This window comes from Capsicum annuum, chromosome 1, assembly GCF_002878395.1.
Source record: "Capsicum annuum cultivar UCD-10X-F1 chromosome 1, UCD10Xv1.1, whole genome shotgun sequence".
Taxonomy (NCBI): Eukaryota; Viridiplantae; Streptophyta; class Magnoliopsida; order Solanales; family Solanaceae; genus Capsicum; species Capsicum annuum.
Window position 1 is genome coordinate 20,897,634 of NC_061111.1, and position 16,308 is coordinate 20,913,941.

Sequence of the window (16,308 nt, forward strand, 5' to 3'; positions counted from 1 at the left end):
TGTAAAGAAGATCCCCCTTTAATTGTTTTTTATTCTTCTTAAATCTACCCTTGATGTTGTTCCATAGATGGTAGATGCATATACAGTGAGCCACATTTGGATATACAAGTGCAACAGCTTTTAATATGTTGTCATGCCTATCGGATATATGCACATGTCTTCTCTTTCACCAAAAGCAGTGTTAAACATGCGGAAAAACCATTCCCATGAAGCATCATTTTCAGAATCAACAATAGCATATGCTAGTGGCAAAATATGTCCTGATTAAACAAGTGGAAAAGTGTCTATCAGTGCATGCCAGCATGTACATAATTTTGTCTAAAAAACTTTCATAAAACTTACCTGCTGCATCCAGCACACTAGCAGACAACATTGTTTCCTTGTATGCAAATTTCAGAAAAGTTCCATCAATAACAATGGTAGGCATACAATATCTCCAGCCCCTAATTGATGTGCTCAGCGCGACAAAAGCATATAAAAGGTGATTGTCCTCCGTTTTGTGTAGTATTGTGAATGATCCAGGATTTTACCATGTATAGGTAAGCTGGAAATTTAGCAAAAGATTCACACAAGGAACCTCTGACCAGTTCAAGTGTTTTTTCTTTGGCTTTATATGTTTTTTTGTAATTCATCCTAATTCCGTACAAGTTTCTCATTTCTTCCATGATCTCTGCTGGAGTGTATGTTGACTTTAGATTTAGAAAGTTGTGCTTCACCATTTTAGCGATGGTTAAAGAAGTAGCATGCAGTTGTGAAAGCATTTTGTCCGCAATTGGACAAGTGTGATCATCGATAAATTTGGTCACCATGAAAACTTCTGAATTTTGTTGACTTGAAGATCTAAAAGTCCAATTGCATCTCTGATTGATACACTTAAGATAGTACCTAGATACATTTATATACAATAAATGTATATGCAGTATACTGTTCATATTCAATATATATGCAGGTGCTATACAGAAATTACACAGTTCATATGCAGTATATATACAAGTCCTATATAGTAGTTGCACAGTCTGTACATAGGTCATATGCAGTATTTATTCAAATTTAAAATCAACATTCCAATAAAATATAAAACTTACACATTGTTGACACAGGTCATATAAAGTAGTTATATAGTTTATACCTTGATGATGATGATCTTTTCACCTTAAATTGAAATCTCGCATGGATTGCATAATATTTCATCACACTTGATATTGTATTTTTATCCCATTACAGCTGCCCTTCTTTAACATCTCTATGAAGTGGATCCTTAATTATCGATTCGGTCTGTTCTTTCATTTCTTCATCTTCAATTGTATAATCAAAAATAGGTATCGGATGAACTTGAGTAGCAGTCGGAGATGTTTCGATCAAATTTTCAATTGAGGATTCTCCATTTTCAAATGTGTTTTGTAATGTTATACACAATGAAAATTCATTTATATTCAAAAAAAAAATTTCATCTCCATATAAAGTCTAACACTCATGTCATTGTAAATAGTCATAGATCCACTCTTTACAATGTATTTTATTGTCATTAAACCAGAATTTCGCTCTAAATTCAACTTCTTATACAGTTCATCAACAAAATATTCGTACCTGCAATCCAAATTCAAAAGTACTCCATTGATTGTAAACTTTTCAAACTGTACATCACTTAACCACTCTCCTCCATCTTGTAGCATAATTGGAACTAAAATCGAACTTGAAGCCATAATTTCGTATCAACTGAAGCTAATTGTGAATGAAAAAAACTTTTTGAAGCTAATTGACGGAGGATATTGTATATTTATATATAATTTATGAAGGTATTTTAAGGTAATATGATGTATTGAAAGAGGATTTGTGAGATTTTAATGGAAAAGAATCCTGAGGTAAAATTGGGGAAGGAAAGTGTGAGTTTCAATTGAAAAGGAAAGAAATATATTATGTTATTTTTACAGCCTCTTAGTGGTGATTAGAAGATGGATAAAATATGATATTTATTTTAACGGCTATTAAGTGGGAGTTAAAAACAGGGGCTATTTTTGTGGAATAAGTTTTAGGAGAAGGCTATTTTTTTCCTTCTCCCTATATAAAAAGTAATATATTTGCTTCAAATTTCATTCACAAAAACAGACTTATTATTGTCCAATATTTTCACCAACATCTTAACGGTGCACGGAAATTTAAAATAAGGAACATATGGCGTTAAACAAAATTATGAGTCATGATATAAGATAAGTAGTGAAGCTGGTAATAATTCGAACTCTAAATTATCTTAACTGAAACAAACGTAGAAGGATAAATATTTATCGATACCAAGTATATTTACATCAAGTTAATAAATATAAGATGTATATTATTTTTAATATTAAGAGAATAATTAACTTTACTTATACTGTTAAAAAAGAAACAATTTTAAATCTAAAATAGAAATTCCTAAAATATATGAAAAAAAAACAGTGAACAAATAAGAACTTCTAAATCTAAAATAAAGACTACATTTTTTGGGAAAATATTCAACAATAGCATATACAAAGACAAACTAGCAAAAGAAAAAAAAAATAGATATATCATTTTAGTACAAAAAATAAATAAAATAGTTTTGAATTAGTTAATAACTCACATCAAACATGAGATAAAGTGATTTCAAACTTTATTTCGTGATTAATTTTTTATCCGACGTACCAAACGACTCATAGGTTAAAAGCTTATTAACTCGTTCAATGAACTTGTGGATACATAGCTTTTCAAATAAAATTTCATTGAAACTCTTAAATTTTTCAAGGGTGATGCGTGATTATTGAAAACTAAAGAAGGCATGATAATTGTGAATTTGAAAATGAACTATAAAACTAGAACTAGTTTTTAGTTGAACTTCTTTGATACAATTTCTTCTTTTATTGAGTTAAATATAAATTATAAACATTCATCATTTCATGAACATAAACTTTTATTTATAACTTAAACAATATTTTAATATAATATGTATATTATTTTATTTTAGTATAATATGTATATTACTTTTGTAAAAAATCCTTACTCATTAAAATAATGTAAACATGAATAATAAAAGAAATTAGATGACCTTCGAGATAACAAACATAGCGGCTTTGATGAGCAACTTGTTTAAATTACGATGGCTAATCGTATATTTTGGATAGAACTTTGGTAGGGAGTCGTCTTTTTTGTTACAGAGCGTTTTATCTACAATATGAGACTTCTCAATAAAAAATTTTATTTAGCCAGGCTCGAATTCCAGAAGAAAGTCAAGATTTAAAGTTTATGGATTCTCAATTAGTCATCAATTTCATAATTCGCATTAGTTACTGCATTTGCAGATAAATGTTTACACATATTTAGGGCCCGTTTGACCATTGAATTTTTTTTTCTTTTTTTCGAAAAAAATTTTTGGAGTTAGAAATTGTGGTGTTTGGCCATGAAAATTGGAAAAATAATTTCGAAAAATTTTTCTGCAAAGGGAAAACAGGTTTTTGGTGTTTTCACAATTTTTCAACTCCAATTCCAACTTTTATTATTATTACAAATAACCCCAATCTTTTAAATTTTTACATAAAACTCTCCTTATAACATTAATTTTTCAATATTACGTATATAGCAGTTTTAAAGAATAAGATAATTATAATTTCAAACTTAATGCTATCCTAATTAATATATCACTTTTTCTCTCTCATTGTTAGTTTTCTCCCTTATTTAAGACATTATTTTACTGCTAATGATACTAATTACTATAATTTAATAATAATAATAATAATAATAATTTTTTTATTGTGATACGGGCGTTTAAGGAATTATAGTCGTATAATTAATAATGGATAATCGTTTTCTATATTTATGGAATTAATAAAGTTGTAGCAGATTAGTTTACCACTGCCACAAATTATTCTATTTTTAATTTGATTATATATATTATATTGTGTACATCTTTATTATACTATTCAAATATAAATAGTTTATACCATATATATGCTAAAAATATAAATCGGTGATACATATTTTTCATAAAAAAAATATGTCCAATTTAACAAATTTATACCTTAAACTGCAACTGCTACCTTTATATACCATAATACTTGGTATCTTTATACATAAAGTATTATATTTATACCCATAAATATATAAAGTATTATATTTATAACAGAAATAGACAAAGTATGTTATATATAAAGTTTATACCATGTATATACCATATATACACATATATAAATATACAAAGTATTAAGAAATATACTAAGCATATTTATAACATAAATATACAAAAGCATGTTATATATGAAGTTTATACCATGTATATATCATATACACACATATATAAATATACAAAGTATAAAGAAACATACTAAGCATATTTATATATTTGTGGTATACGATATAATATACCATATATATGCAAAGTATGTTTTACATAGAAATAATTTATTCACACACAGTAATATCTTTCATGTATAAGAAAATTAAAGAAATAAATTAGCGGCACCCTAAAATTTAATAACAACTCATCATTTTCTATTTTTTAGAAACGAAAAATAAAGGAAACAAATTAAATAAATTCCTAAAAAAATAAATTTGTTTGAAAGATAATATTTTTTACCTAAAAAATAGGAAGTAGTGTGATCTGTTAATATAACATCCATATTTAAAATTTTTAAATACGATAAAACGGCCATTAATGTAAATATTATATATGTCATAATTGAAATTCATTAAATATGGTCATGTATATGTAATTATTTTTAAAAGTGGCTAATTGTGTTTTTTTCTGTTAGTAGGTAAATTTTAGTTGAGTAATTTGATAGTTTGTAAAAGTTGAGGCGTAAAATCATATTTTAAAAAAAAAAAATTCAAAAGTCATAAAAAAAATCAAAAAAGATATGGTCAAACACAACTCCAACTCCAATTTCAACTCCAACTTCAACTCCAACTGCGGAAAATTTTAGTTTTCATGGCCAAACGACTACTTAATGAATTTTCTAATATGAATACAATGTGTCGATTAAAAGTTTCTACGTAGCCGTTTGACCAGGATAATTTTTTTACTTTTGTCGAAAAATTATTTCACTTTAGTGAAAAAAAAACGAAAACAGTATATGTTTGGTCATGAGAATTTCAAATAAAATTTGAAATTGTATTTGGAAAAGTGAAAACAGGTAAAACTTGTTTTCACTTCTTTTTTTTCTACTTTTCTCACAAAATTTCAAACACAACTTCAATTTGTATTCATGGTCAAACACAACTCAAACTCCAAAAAATTATGATTTTTATGGCCAAACACAACTCAAACTCCGAAAAATTATGATTTTCATGATCAAACAGATCTATTTTTGTGTGAAAACTGTACTGTATGCTCTAGCTCCATTTCTGAACAACATGATTACCCAACATCAAATGAGCAAAAAATCAAAAAAGTCAGAAAAGAAAAGGAGAGAGAGAGTCACAACTAGCTTAAGTACAAAAACAAAAAGTAAAAATAAATACTCCCTGCGTTTCAAATTATATGTCGTCATTTCACCGCACACGATATTTAAAAAATAAGTATTGACTTTGTTAAAGTTACAAAATTACCTTTTTTTAAAGAAAGGAGTAATAATATTTATAATCAAGTAAGACCACTTTTAATTGAAAAGACAAATAAAAAAAGGAGTGATAAGTACTTAAAATCAAGTGGGACCACTAAGGGTAAAATTGTAATTGTGTCTTTAAAAACTTACCAAATAAGGAAAGACGATATTCTTTTTGAGATGGACCAAAAACAAAATAGCGACACATAATTTGAAACGGAGGGAGTAAATAAAATAAATCAAGCTTCCTATGGCAGTTAAGTTTTATATATTAGTGGTATTAGCTTCTCTACCGTTGTGAGAAAATTTGTTATTTTTGAACTACAAATCCAATTTATTACAACTCGAATCTAAACAAAAAAGGGCAAATTCCAAATGAACCCGATTGTGTGAACTAATACTGGTTAATTACCTTTAATTTATTTAAGAAAAAAAAAAAATAAGAACATACTCCATATAACTTCACAAGTTACTGTGACAGTGACATACTCAGTTTCACAACAATAACTACTTCCTTTGTCTCAATCTTTTGTTAGTTCACTTTATATTATTGGATGAAGAGTCTACTAAGAAGTAAAGCAAAGTAGATTAATATAACTTTAGTGTTTGACTGTATTTCTTTTTCCAAACAGCTTTGATATGCTTCCCCTGAGCAAAACACCTATTAGAACCTCTCTAAGGTTTGTACGCTATATTCCCAAAACCCCACTTGTGAGAATATATTGGATACATAGTTGTAAGAATTATTGTTGGATCAAGTTTCCAAATAAAAGCACCATTCGCTTTTCAAAAAGAAAAAAAGAACATCTTTACATGTGAAAATGAGAATTGCCAACAACAGTTTCTATATGGGAAGGACAAAGAAAAATGATTCCAAAAGAGGGTATAATACAGTCATACTGGGAATTTATTAATCTCAAGAGGAGCAGACTCGTCAACTATTTCAGTACATACAAATTTGAGCAAACACGCCACCTAATAGGCACAAAACTATCCCGCGCCATCGATCACATACTCTACATATATTATCCATGGTTCCTCGACCATAAAAGCTTGGCCCAAACTGAGAAACAATGGATAATATTGGACAACAAATCCTGATACTAAAAAGCCTCAGATTTCAAGATTTTAAACTACATAATATGCAAAATAATGCTTTTGCTACTAAGTCTGTTAGCCGGTTAAGCCCTATTTTTCAATCCACGATAATGTACGCAGAACTTCACTGACCACCCTGTGTGGGCTCGGTTTGTGAAGAATGCTGGATACCGTTGTTTAAAGGTATGTCATTTCTACTAGGTCTCGGATCATCTCTCCCTGGAACTTCACCAAGTCTCTCCTGCAAAGTCAAATCCAGTGATTCATGGCACACAAGTATCTAAAGGCGGAGACAGGCAAAAGAGATGGCAATTTCAACTCACTTCCGCAATTAGAAGGTGAAAGATAAAGTATACCAAGAATTGAAATTAGTGTTAAACCGTGACAGTGTCCACGCCATGAAAATATTACAAGCTGGTTGGTTGTTCAACTAGGAACATTATTCCTTTGACCTTTCCGTTTCTTCATTGTGCTATTAGTGATAGGTTGACAACTATTGAATCTTTCTTATTCTCTTAATTTGAGAGAAGTAAAGAAAGGAAATGACAAAATACCTTAAGAGAAGCATTCTGAGCAGCAAGTTGGTCATGCTCGCTCCTTAGACGACTCAGTTCTGTTCTAAGAGAGGCATTTTCTTCCTTTAGAACTTCAGCACGCTGTGCTAGTTCATCACACTCTGCCTGGCCCCGAAAGGAAAAGAGGAGTTGAGGGTCAATCCAGATAGACAAAGAAACCACAGAAGAATTATCTGTGTACCTGCTTCCGTAGCCTAGACCTACGTGCAGATTCTCTGTTGGACTGCTTTCTTCTCTGCCTCTTGAGCTCCCTTTCATCCTAAATTCAAGGAAAAAAATATCATCAGTTAATATGGACTAAATTACAAACAAAAGGGGAAAGCAAGGGAGGCATGTCCGCAGTTAGAAACGGAAAAAAGGACATCCGAGGAGTAAGCATTTAGGGTGTTCCCCACCCTGAGTACCCAGCAAAGCTGCACTTCCCAGACAAATTTATCTGTGGAATTTACAAAATCTGTGTGGACAAATTAAATGAGTTCAACCAATAATCCTGTGAGGCTATGACGAGTTGACGACCATATTGAACACTACTTCATATTCCTCACAAGTAACTGAAGTAAATGCTCTTAAAGTGGGTGTTTAGCATTAAGATGGAACGTTACGATCATCACGAGCATCCGTATATTCAAATCTACCAGCACATTATGCAACTTACAAAATTAATCTGCCACATGCTAAGTTAGAGTTGGAAAAGAGAGAAAATGTTAAAAAGACAAATACCTGAATCCACATTTGTGATTGGACAATATCCCTTGATCCAGCAGTAACCATTCCTCCAGCAACTGAAGCAGGCGGTACCTTCCCATGAATTGCAGGAATACTTGGTGAAGCAGCAGCATTCCAGTAGTCCATACCAATATTCAAGTTGGTTGTGGGGCCAGGGACACCGCCAGCACCCACGGCTGACATTGGCATGATTGCCATAGTTTGGTTGACCAATGAATGAGGAGCACTAATTCCTCCATTCTGAGAACTATGAGCAGAATTGCCATTTTGAGATGCTTCTTCAGCTGTAGCAAAGATGTAATACTTGTACATCAAATAATGCATTTCAAAGCTCATCATAAAACGTCTAAAGCAAAGTCATACCACCAGACCTGAATCTTGTCCACCTGCGGACTTCATTGGTGACTCCTACACACAATCAAGAAGAAGAATCAAAGATGGTACCAACTAATAAATAGGACTATACTGTTTGCATGTATACCCACTTGGTGGGACTGTGGGACTATACTGGGTATGTTGTTGTTGTTGTACTGTTTGCATGTATACTGACTGGAATGGTAATGGACAGACCAAAAATCTATGTTCTAAAAGCTGAAATTGGTGCATTAAGATGGAAAGCTTATTTAATTGTATGCCTGAACAAGATTTAAGAAACAGTAATCCACCATAAAAACTGCCAAGGATGAGATGACACAAAATCAAATATTCACCCTACAATACCCACATTTTGAGAATTTGCATCACTTCCTTCGCTTGAGCCTTCACCACTTCTACTCTCAGCACTGCAAGCCCAAAATCGGCAAAGGTCAAACTTCTCAATAACCAACATGACTTCCATTTAAAATTTTATGACCTACACAATCATGCAGAAACAATGGCATCTCTTCCCACATAGTGAAGTGGGCGCACAATTATGGGACATCTTTCTAGTTATGGCAGGATTGAGTTGGCAATGCCAGGAAACGTCCTGGGACTGCTGTCAAGTTAGCAATCAATAAATCAGAAAAGATGGAGCGAAGCACCATATTGCATATGTTTTGTACCATACGGAGGGGGAGGAATTCAAGATGTTTTGACATAAGGGCAATTCAATCAAGAAAATAAAATAGAGTTGCTTCATATTGTTCCTTTTTTTATATAAGGTAAATAATTTTATTAACAATTTGGAAAACCTGTATACAAGACACACACCAAAGGAAAAAGACTACACCAAAATATGGTTCTCAACAAACAAATAGGGACCTCATGAGAAGATCCAAAAAAAAAAACTAGAAACAAAAACTACTTTTCAATTTTGCAAAATCTTATTCCACTCCATCAATTTTCCTCATATTTTGCCCTTTCCAAATAACCCACATGATTGCTTAAAAGGGCAGCGCCCCATGCCCTTGGACTTCTCTTCCCCTCCTGTTAGTCCAACTTTGCATTGCCTCACTTTGCCGTATCACATATTGCATCCCAAACCAATTAAAGCCCACCTCCTTAATTGATTAGCCCTTTTACGATGCAATAAAAGATGATTTACATCTTTGCTCGAACTTTTGCACATGAAACACCAACATAGGTGATCCTATAGGTTCCTCCTGAATCTCTGTGAACTTTCTTCTATTTCCCAATCCTATAGGTTCCTTCTGAATCCTAAATCCCACTGAATCACCCCCCTTGAGAGTCTTACAATTTGTTTTGACTATTATCTCGTTGACAAGATACTCTCAATATGTTGAGGAAGGACTTTTTCAACCCGCTCTCCCGCGTCACTTATGCACCAAAAAAACTAATCTTGCTTCCGTTTCTAACCTTAAAATAAGTATTTCCTATAATCCACACACAAACGAAGTTGTGATGTTTCTTGTCCTCCATTCACCTTCCATGAAATCGTATTTTTTCACTACCACCCCACTCCAATATGCATCCTTCTCCACCCCTTCCCAGACAAAGCTTTACTAAACACCTTGAGATCTTCCACTCCGAAGCCTCCCCCTTCCATTAGATTGGACACCTCTCAAATTCACTAAATGATACTTTCTAGTTCCTTCCATTGTGTCCAACCAAAAGTCTCGTTGAAGTCTTTCCAACCTTCAAATACCTTTAACAGGAGCCTACAATAATAACATGAAATACGCAGTATGCTAGAAAAAGTGCTTTTGATCAATACTTTCATCCCCCTTTAGACAAGTACCTCTTTACCATCCTACTAGCCGTTTCTTTACTCTCTCAATAACCGGATTCTACACTGCTAACTTTTTGCCTGATGCACCCAATGGCAACTCCAAATGGGTAGTAGGTACGTCCTTGATAGAACCCACAAGACCAATTACCAATAAGGTGATTACTTTATTCATCTACTAACCATCTCAGTAAAACTGCTTATGTTTAGCAGAAAGAAATAATCAAGGCAACTTGCATGAAGTGCCCAAACAATGCAAACCAATTAAAATAGCAACCTATCCTCTGGTTTTAGACTTTTATATATATTTTTTCGTTTTGAGTGTTTCATGTCAGCAATGTTTGAGGTACATGCTGGTCAAGTTCAAGGGCAATGAAGAAGATGGGAAAAGCTAAAAGATTAGGAGACTGGTGTTAATCCCCATTCCAAGTGGTGCTATCGTTCTGTATGTCTTTATTTTCCATTTGTTATGCATTCCGAATGATTTATTCAGTTTAGATCACCATACCTTTTAGAGTAGCCTCCATTTGCAGATGCTCCAGACGTTTTAACATGTTCGTTGTTCTTTCCTGTAATCATATTCAAACTACCCAAGCTTCCTTTAGACCTTTTAATGGGCAATTTCTCCTTTCCCTCAGATGATTTACCATCTACCTCAGCATTGCCAGAGGTGTTGACCTACAAAAGTTCATATATCAGAAGCAGCATGAAAATAAGAAATTTGAACCATTGGTATCATTGCATAGAATCAGTGAGCATATCTAGCTTTGGACTTACTGCAACTTCGGCAATGCCGTTTGGAGAAGGCATCGCAAAGGGGCTAAAGGGGTAAGATCCCTGATTAATAAGGAAAAATATTGCATGTTAGCAAAATATAACAATAGCTATGCATAAAGCAAGCTGAAAATTATTAGGGAAGAAGAAGATACCGGAGGAATAGATGGATGAGCATATATTCCACCATGGGGATACATTGCGACATAAGGATGTGGTGGAGTACCATAGGGTGGCATAAGATGCTAAAAAGGGAAAAAACAAAAAAGTGGTTAAGAAAAATAACAGTTACTTTTATGAGTGACATCCTTAAAATAATAGCACATCTGTTTCAGAATAAATTCAAATAGAAAAACATATTAATTTATTTTCGCATATGGCTGCAGATGCTTGAATCCTGCAAAGTTTACCAGAAATCTCTATTCTTTCAGAACCATGGAGATGCAGGAAACAAGAAACCAGCATAATATTTGAGCAGAAAAATAACTAGCACAGATTCCTCGTAAACAACTTCATCTTGGTGAGCTTCGTATAGCCAATCTGAACTCAGATAAAGGAGGAGGAACGAGGTAGATTTACACAACATAAAATAGTCAAATCATGACTGATACAATGGATATAGAAGATTCATGACTGGTTCGGGAGGCATACTACAATTGATCATACACATTCCAGTAAATTTCAGACGAGGAAATTTTATAACCTTTGGCAAGGACTTGAACAAGCAGACTTGAAGTACAATTGTTGCTTTAGCTCAATTTTAGAACCTCCGGCAAGGACTTGACCAAGGATTTCATTTGCAGCTTGTAGCTAATTGCAACCCGATGTTTGTTACTTTTATTAAGACTTGAGAAGTGATGAAGACACCAATCACATGAGCTAGATAATTGGATCAATCGCAATTCATGCATTTTCTCGATAATTTAGGATCATTAGTCATTAGCCTTGATCTAAGAAGAATTAAGATGGATGGTCAAGCAGAGGCTGGAACCAACCAACGAACCATTCTGAATAACAAGCAACTTAAACTCAATATTTATAGGTGTTCTAGAAAGATTGCATCAACACAAAGAGGTATCAAGTTCCCCAAATTATTCTGCTACTGTTGAGAATAAGCTTTAAGCTAGCAAAATAACTACTTGAGAGTTGAGATTGGACATGAAGGATCTGTCGAGGGGAAATCCATGAGCCACAAAGGTGCATAAAGCAAACTACTTACAGAATTTTTTATTTATTTTTGATAACCGTGGTGTACAGGCCGTAATTACTTGTTTTTCATGATAGGAAAATCCAAATAGTGAATCATGACAACAGCAGTTGCATACTATTTCATTTGTTCTTTCCTTTCACTGAATATTGTCCATATATATGTATATATAAACAGGTGAGAGCACTATAAAAACATGCAGGCACCAAGGGTTTCTCCATTATAAGCATCGCATAAATCGGTCAGTCAAATGTGAAAGCTATGTTAAACTTTCAAAACTTCAAAAGTGAGCATTCTGAAGAAAAGAGACTAAGATAACTGATGTAAATTTAGGTTATGACAATGCTTACTCATTGTATTTTTTTTTTATTTTTTTTTTGGGGGGTGGGGGGGATAAAAGTGGTGACCGGGCAAGTTTTCGCACACCTCAACTAAATCCATGGGATACCTGCCACCTCCCACAAGGTAACTCTGTCCACCAAGGCTAGGACAAATGGTAAGAATCACCTAGTGTTTCTTGAGACCTCAGGTTCTTCACCCACTTAATTGACCACTAGGCCAGACCCTTGGGTGCCAATACTTACTCATTTCCTAACTTGATTCTTCAACATACCACCTATAAAGCTCTCTACAATTATAGATTTTTCTAGTTAAGAAGGTTCTTATAACTGATTAAGAATGCCCTGAATTGTATCTAACTATCAATTAAAGAGGGGCTTACAATGTCAATTGTAGATGCTTCCTCAAAACAATAAATTTAATTATAAAAATATAGCAGTGATAACAGCAAAACTGGAAAAAAAAATCCACAAATGTTGTCTGAAACAAAGAAATGTTCCAAAAGCATGGCAGTTACATTCATAATTAAGAACGTTCAAAGAAAAATGACTAATGGTTTAGCATTCCTTAGAGACAGGATAAAAGATTCAAGAATCTATCATCACAAAACCAAATCAACTATTCGAGTGTAAAATATACTGAAACTTACTAGTGATAATTTCATCTTTTCTTTTCCTTTTTAATCCTTTTGGCTCCAAAGGATGAGGGCATTATTGAATATAAAAACAAAATATCAAAAATCAAAAGAACATACAGTAGAACAATGAGACTTCAATGCATGACATGAACTTCAGTAGCAAAAAAGCGAATTAGTGCCAAGAAAGAGGATGCTTAGAACATACTGAAGATTTACTGAGCTGTTGGAACAGAAGAGGAGGAAGCAGGAGACAAAAGATTTAGTGGAATCTAATCCCACACTGCATCTGGTGGACAGTGTGGAAGGAGAGGAATAGTAAGAATTTTGAAGATATATCCAATTCCACTCATAAGGTTAAACGGAATTGCATTGTATCTCTTTCTTTTTGGTGTAAAGAGATGGGATTAGAGGATTCAAATCAATTTCTAGAATTCCTAGGATCCTTGTAGGTATTACTTCTTTGTTTTCTCCTTTGATGGTTCCCAGCATATCCTTAAAACCTGAAGAATGAAATGTTACCATTTCTCAAAAAAAAAAAAAAAAAGGATGCCTAGGAGCAAAGCTCATCAGCAATAAAAAAAGCTTCCTGAAACGCTCTTAACGTACAAGCTTCCTGAAACACTCTTAACGTACAAGCCCAACTCTCTCCTATTTCAACTCCAGAATCAGTGACAACAAGCACCTCTACATAGATTATCACAGACTAATACCACATACATCCATCATTACTGTAACATTGAACACTATACACCATTAAGACCACCAAGCAGGTGATCCTAAAATATCCAGACATGTGCTTGTTTACAAAGATGTGATGACTGAACTCCCTCATGTACAGACAGCAGATCTAATTTTTGAAGGAAACATTAAACGTACAATGAATCATAATTCCATCATACCTGAACTCCCCACATGTAAGGGTGTGCTTGAGGACTTGAAGCCATGAACCCATGTGGAGGCATCGGAGAATAACCCTGCATAAGGATAATCCATGTCCTTTGATTACCAACAACAAAATTTTAACAGATGAACTAAAAGGCTGAGTAACGATGCTACAGAGAAACTCAACCTGAAAAGCGGACCAATCTGGATTTACTGTACCAGTGGCGGCAGATGAAGCCTGCTCCTAAATGATGCAAGAAAAAAAGGATGCTATGGATTTAGGCTAGCTCAGAATGCTATATATAACAACCCAGGTCATTAAAAGAAAAAACAGGTACCTGTGAATTGGGAGTCTTTGCCTCCTTTGCCTCCTTAGAGGATTTGTCAATATCACTGCTCCCCATGGCTAAACTGCACCACTACCTCAGTAGCTCCTCAAACCATCCTGTTATGCCAATTAAAAACACATACATGAAGTACTTCATGGGAATCATCTAAAGTGATCTCTTTCAACACACAAATTCAAAGCATCATCAAAGTACAACAGGAAATAGATCAAAGAAGGGTAGAGCTAGGTATAGTCGAGGGGATTCATCCAAAGGAAAATTATCAAAGGGTGAAGTTCTCTTTTTCAACAAACAAATTCAAAGCATCATCAAAGGAAAATTACGCTGTTTATAAACAATTAAAAGTATTTTACACAAACATATATAGAGAGATGGTGTGATTGCTCTCGTATCTACATCCCTTTTTCCTGACTGTTTGGCAGGGATCATTTAAGCTGAGGGTCTTCGCAAACAGTCCCTCTATCTCTACGAGGTTAAAGTAAGGTCTGCATACACTGTACCATCCCCAGACCCCACTGGATTGTTAGTTGTATATAATAGACGTTGAACCAGCTTCTTCGTGTTTTTACTTTTTTCATATTTTGACTTAGGCCCCCGAAGTGAAAATCCCGACTCCGCCAGTAAGACTGAAATTACCACAAACCAACACACTTGCAACAATGGATGACGTCTACCAAATTTGCAAAACTAAATTGAGCTAAACCAGCATTACTTCTTCATTCCCAAGTGTCCGTCCACACAGATTTGCTATTGCCTTGCTATATATTCTCCTAATCAACAACAACAACAACAGACCCCGTATATTCCCACAAAGTGAGGTCTGGGGAGGGTAAAATGTACGCAGTCCATACCACTACCTCCGAGGAACTATATATTCTCCTAAAATCAAATGAAAATGACAGCTTTCTACAAAAAGCATAAATCTTGAGTCCATGTCACAGTCACACAAATACAGTTTATTTAAATCAGAGAAACAATCAAACCCACAAAAAAAGGACCTCTAAAACAAGTGGGGTTGGGGTTAAGGGTGTAGCTCGGTTGGTGAGCTGCCCACACCCTCACCCTAGAGGTGGGGCTCGAACTCCACTGTATCCCCCCTCCTCAAATCCCCTTCCGCTTCTTCATGTGTTTACTTTTTCATCTCCCCCAAAGTAAAAATCATCGTTCCGCCACTAAGACCAAAATTATCACAAACTAACACATATGCAAAAACGGACAACCTCAACCAAATAACATAATCAAGAAAAATCAGCATTACTCGTTCATCCCAGAGTGTCCATTCACATAGATTTGCTATTAAACCTACAACAAAATGAGCTCTAGAAAATAAAAAGCATAAAGCTTGAGTCCCCGTAACACAGGTACAGTTTATGCAAACAAAAAATAACCGATTAAAACGCACAAATGAAACGCTTCGCAAAATCAATTACCGTGAAGACGAACAGAAACACCAGTGAACCTGAAGAATTGGGTTCAGCTTCAGCTTGAATAATTCCAACGACGAGTGATTTTATCTTCAATTAGAGCACCCCAATTTCGTATTCAATAGTGAAATTGAAGAGTAAAATTGATGGAAAATGACGAAAATTGGAAGATTTAAAAGAGAGAATTAGGGCTTTGTTTATTTGGGGGGGAATTACAGACAGAAGAGTTGGAGTTTGGATCGATCGTTGAAGTGGTTGGTGACGTGGTGCACTTTACCCTGGCGTGGACTTACTTCAACGGCTCTGATTCGTCTACTTTATCTTCTTTTTCGTTTTTTCCACTAAATTTTGTGCAGCAAAGCTTAGGCTCTATTTGTTAAATGATTAAGATGTTAATTGAATAATTAAAATTATTTCTTTTTTAATATTTGAATGTGTACAAAAATTATTTATATATATAATAAAATTCAAATAAAAAATTAATTATATATTAAAAAAGTATGTAATTTAATACAATAAAATTATTAGTATTTAATTGAAAAAAAATATGTATGTTTGTTGGTGATAGTGGAGATAGCTTATA

General features: G+C 33.8%; 1 protein-coding gene across 1 annotated transcript; it reads right to left on the bottom strand.

The window, feature by feature from the left end:
* Positions 1-6,438: 6,438 nt before the first annotated feature.
* Positions 6,439-16,039, bottom strand: LOC107869494 (bZIP transcription factor 16). The gene is made up of 13 exons (XM_016716031.2): positions 15,732-16,039; positions 14,293-14,399; positions 14,142-14,198; positions 13,972-14,046; positions 11,045-11,134; positions 10,893-10,952; positions 10,624-10,793; positions 8,673-8,730; positions 8,320-8,356; positions 7,943-8,232; positions 7,404-7,481; positions 7,202-7,327; positions 6,439-6,888 (listed from the first exon to the last, which is right to left on the bottom strand). Exons 2-13 carry the CDS (start codon positions 14,356-14,358, stop codon positions 6,772-6,774), a joined length of 1,224 nt encoding a protein of 407 aa, XP_016571517.1. The 5' UTR covers positions 14,359-14,399; positions 15,732-16,039; the 3' UTR covers positions 6,439-6,771.
* Between the last annotated feature and the right edge of the window lie 269 nt (positions 16,040-16,308).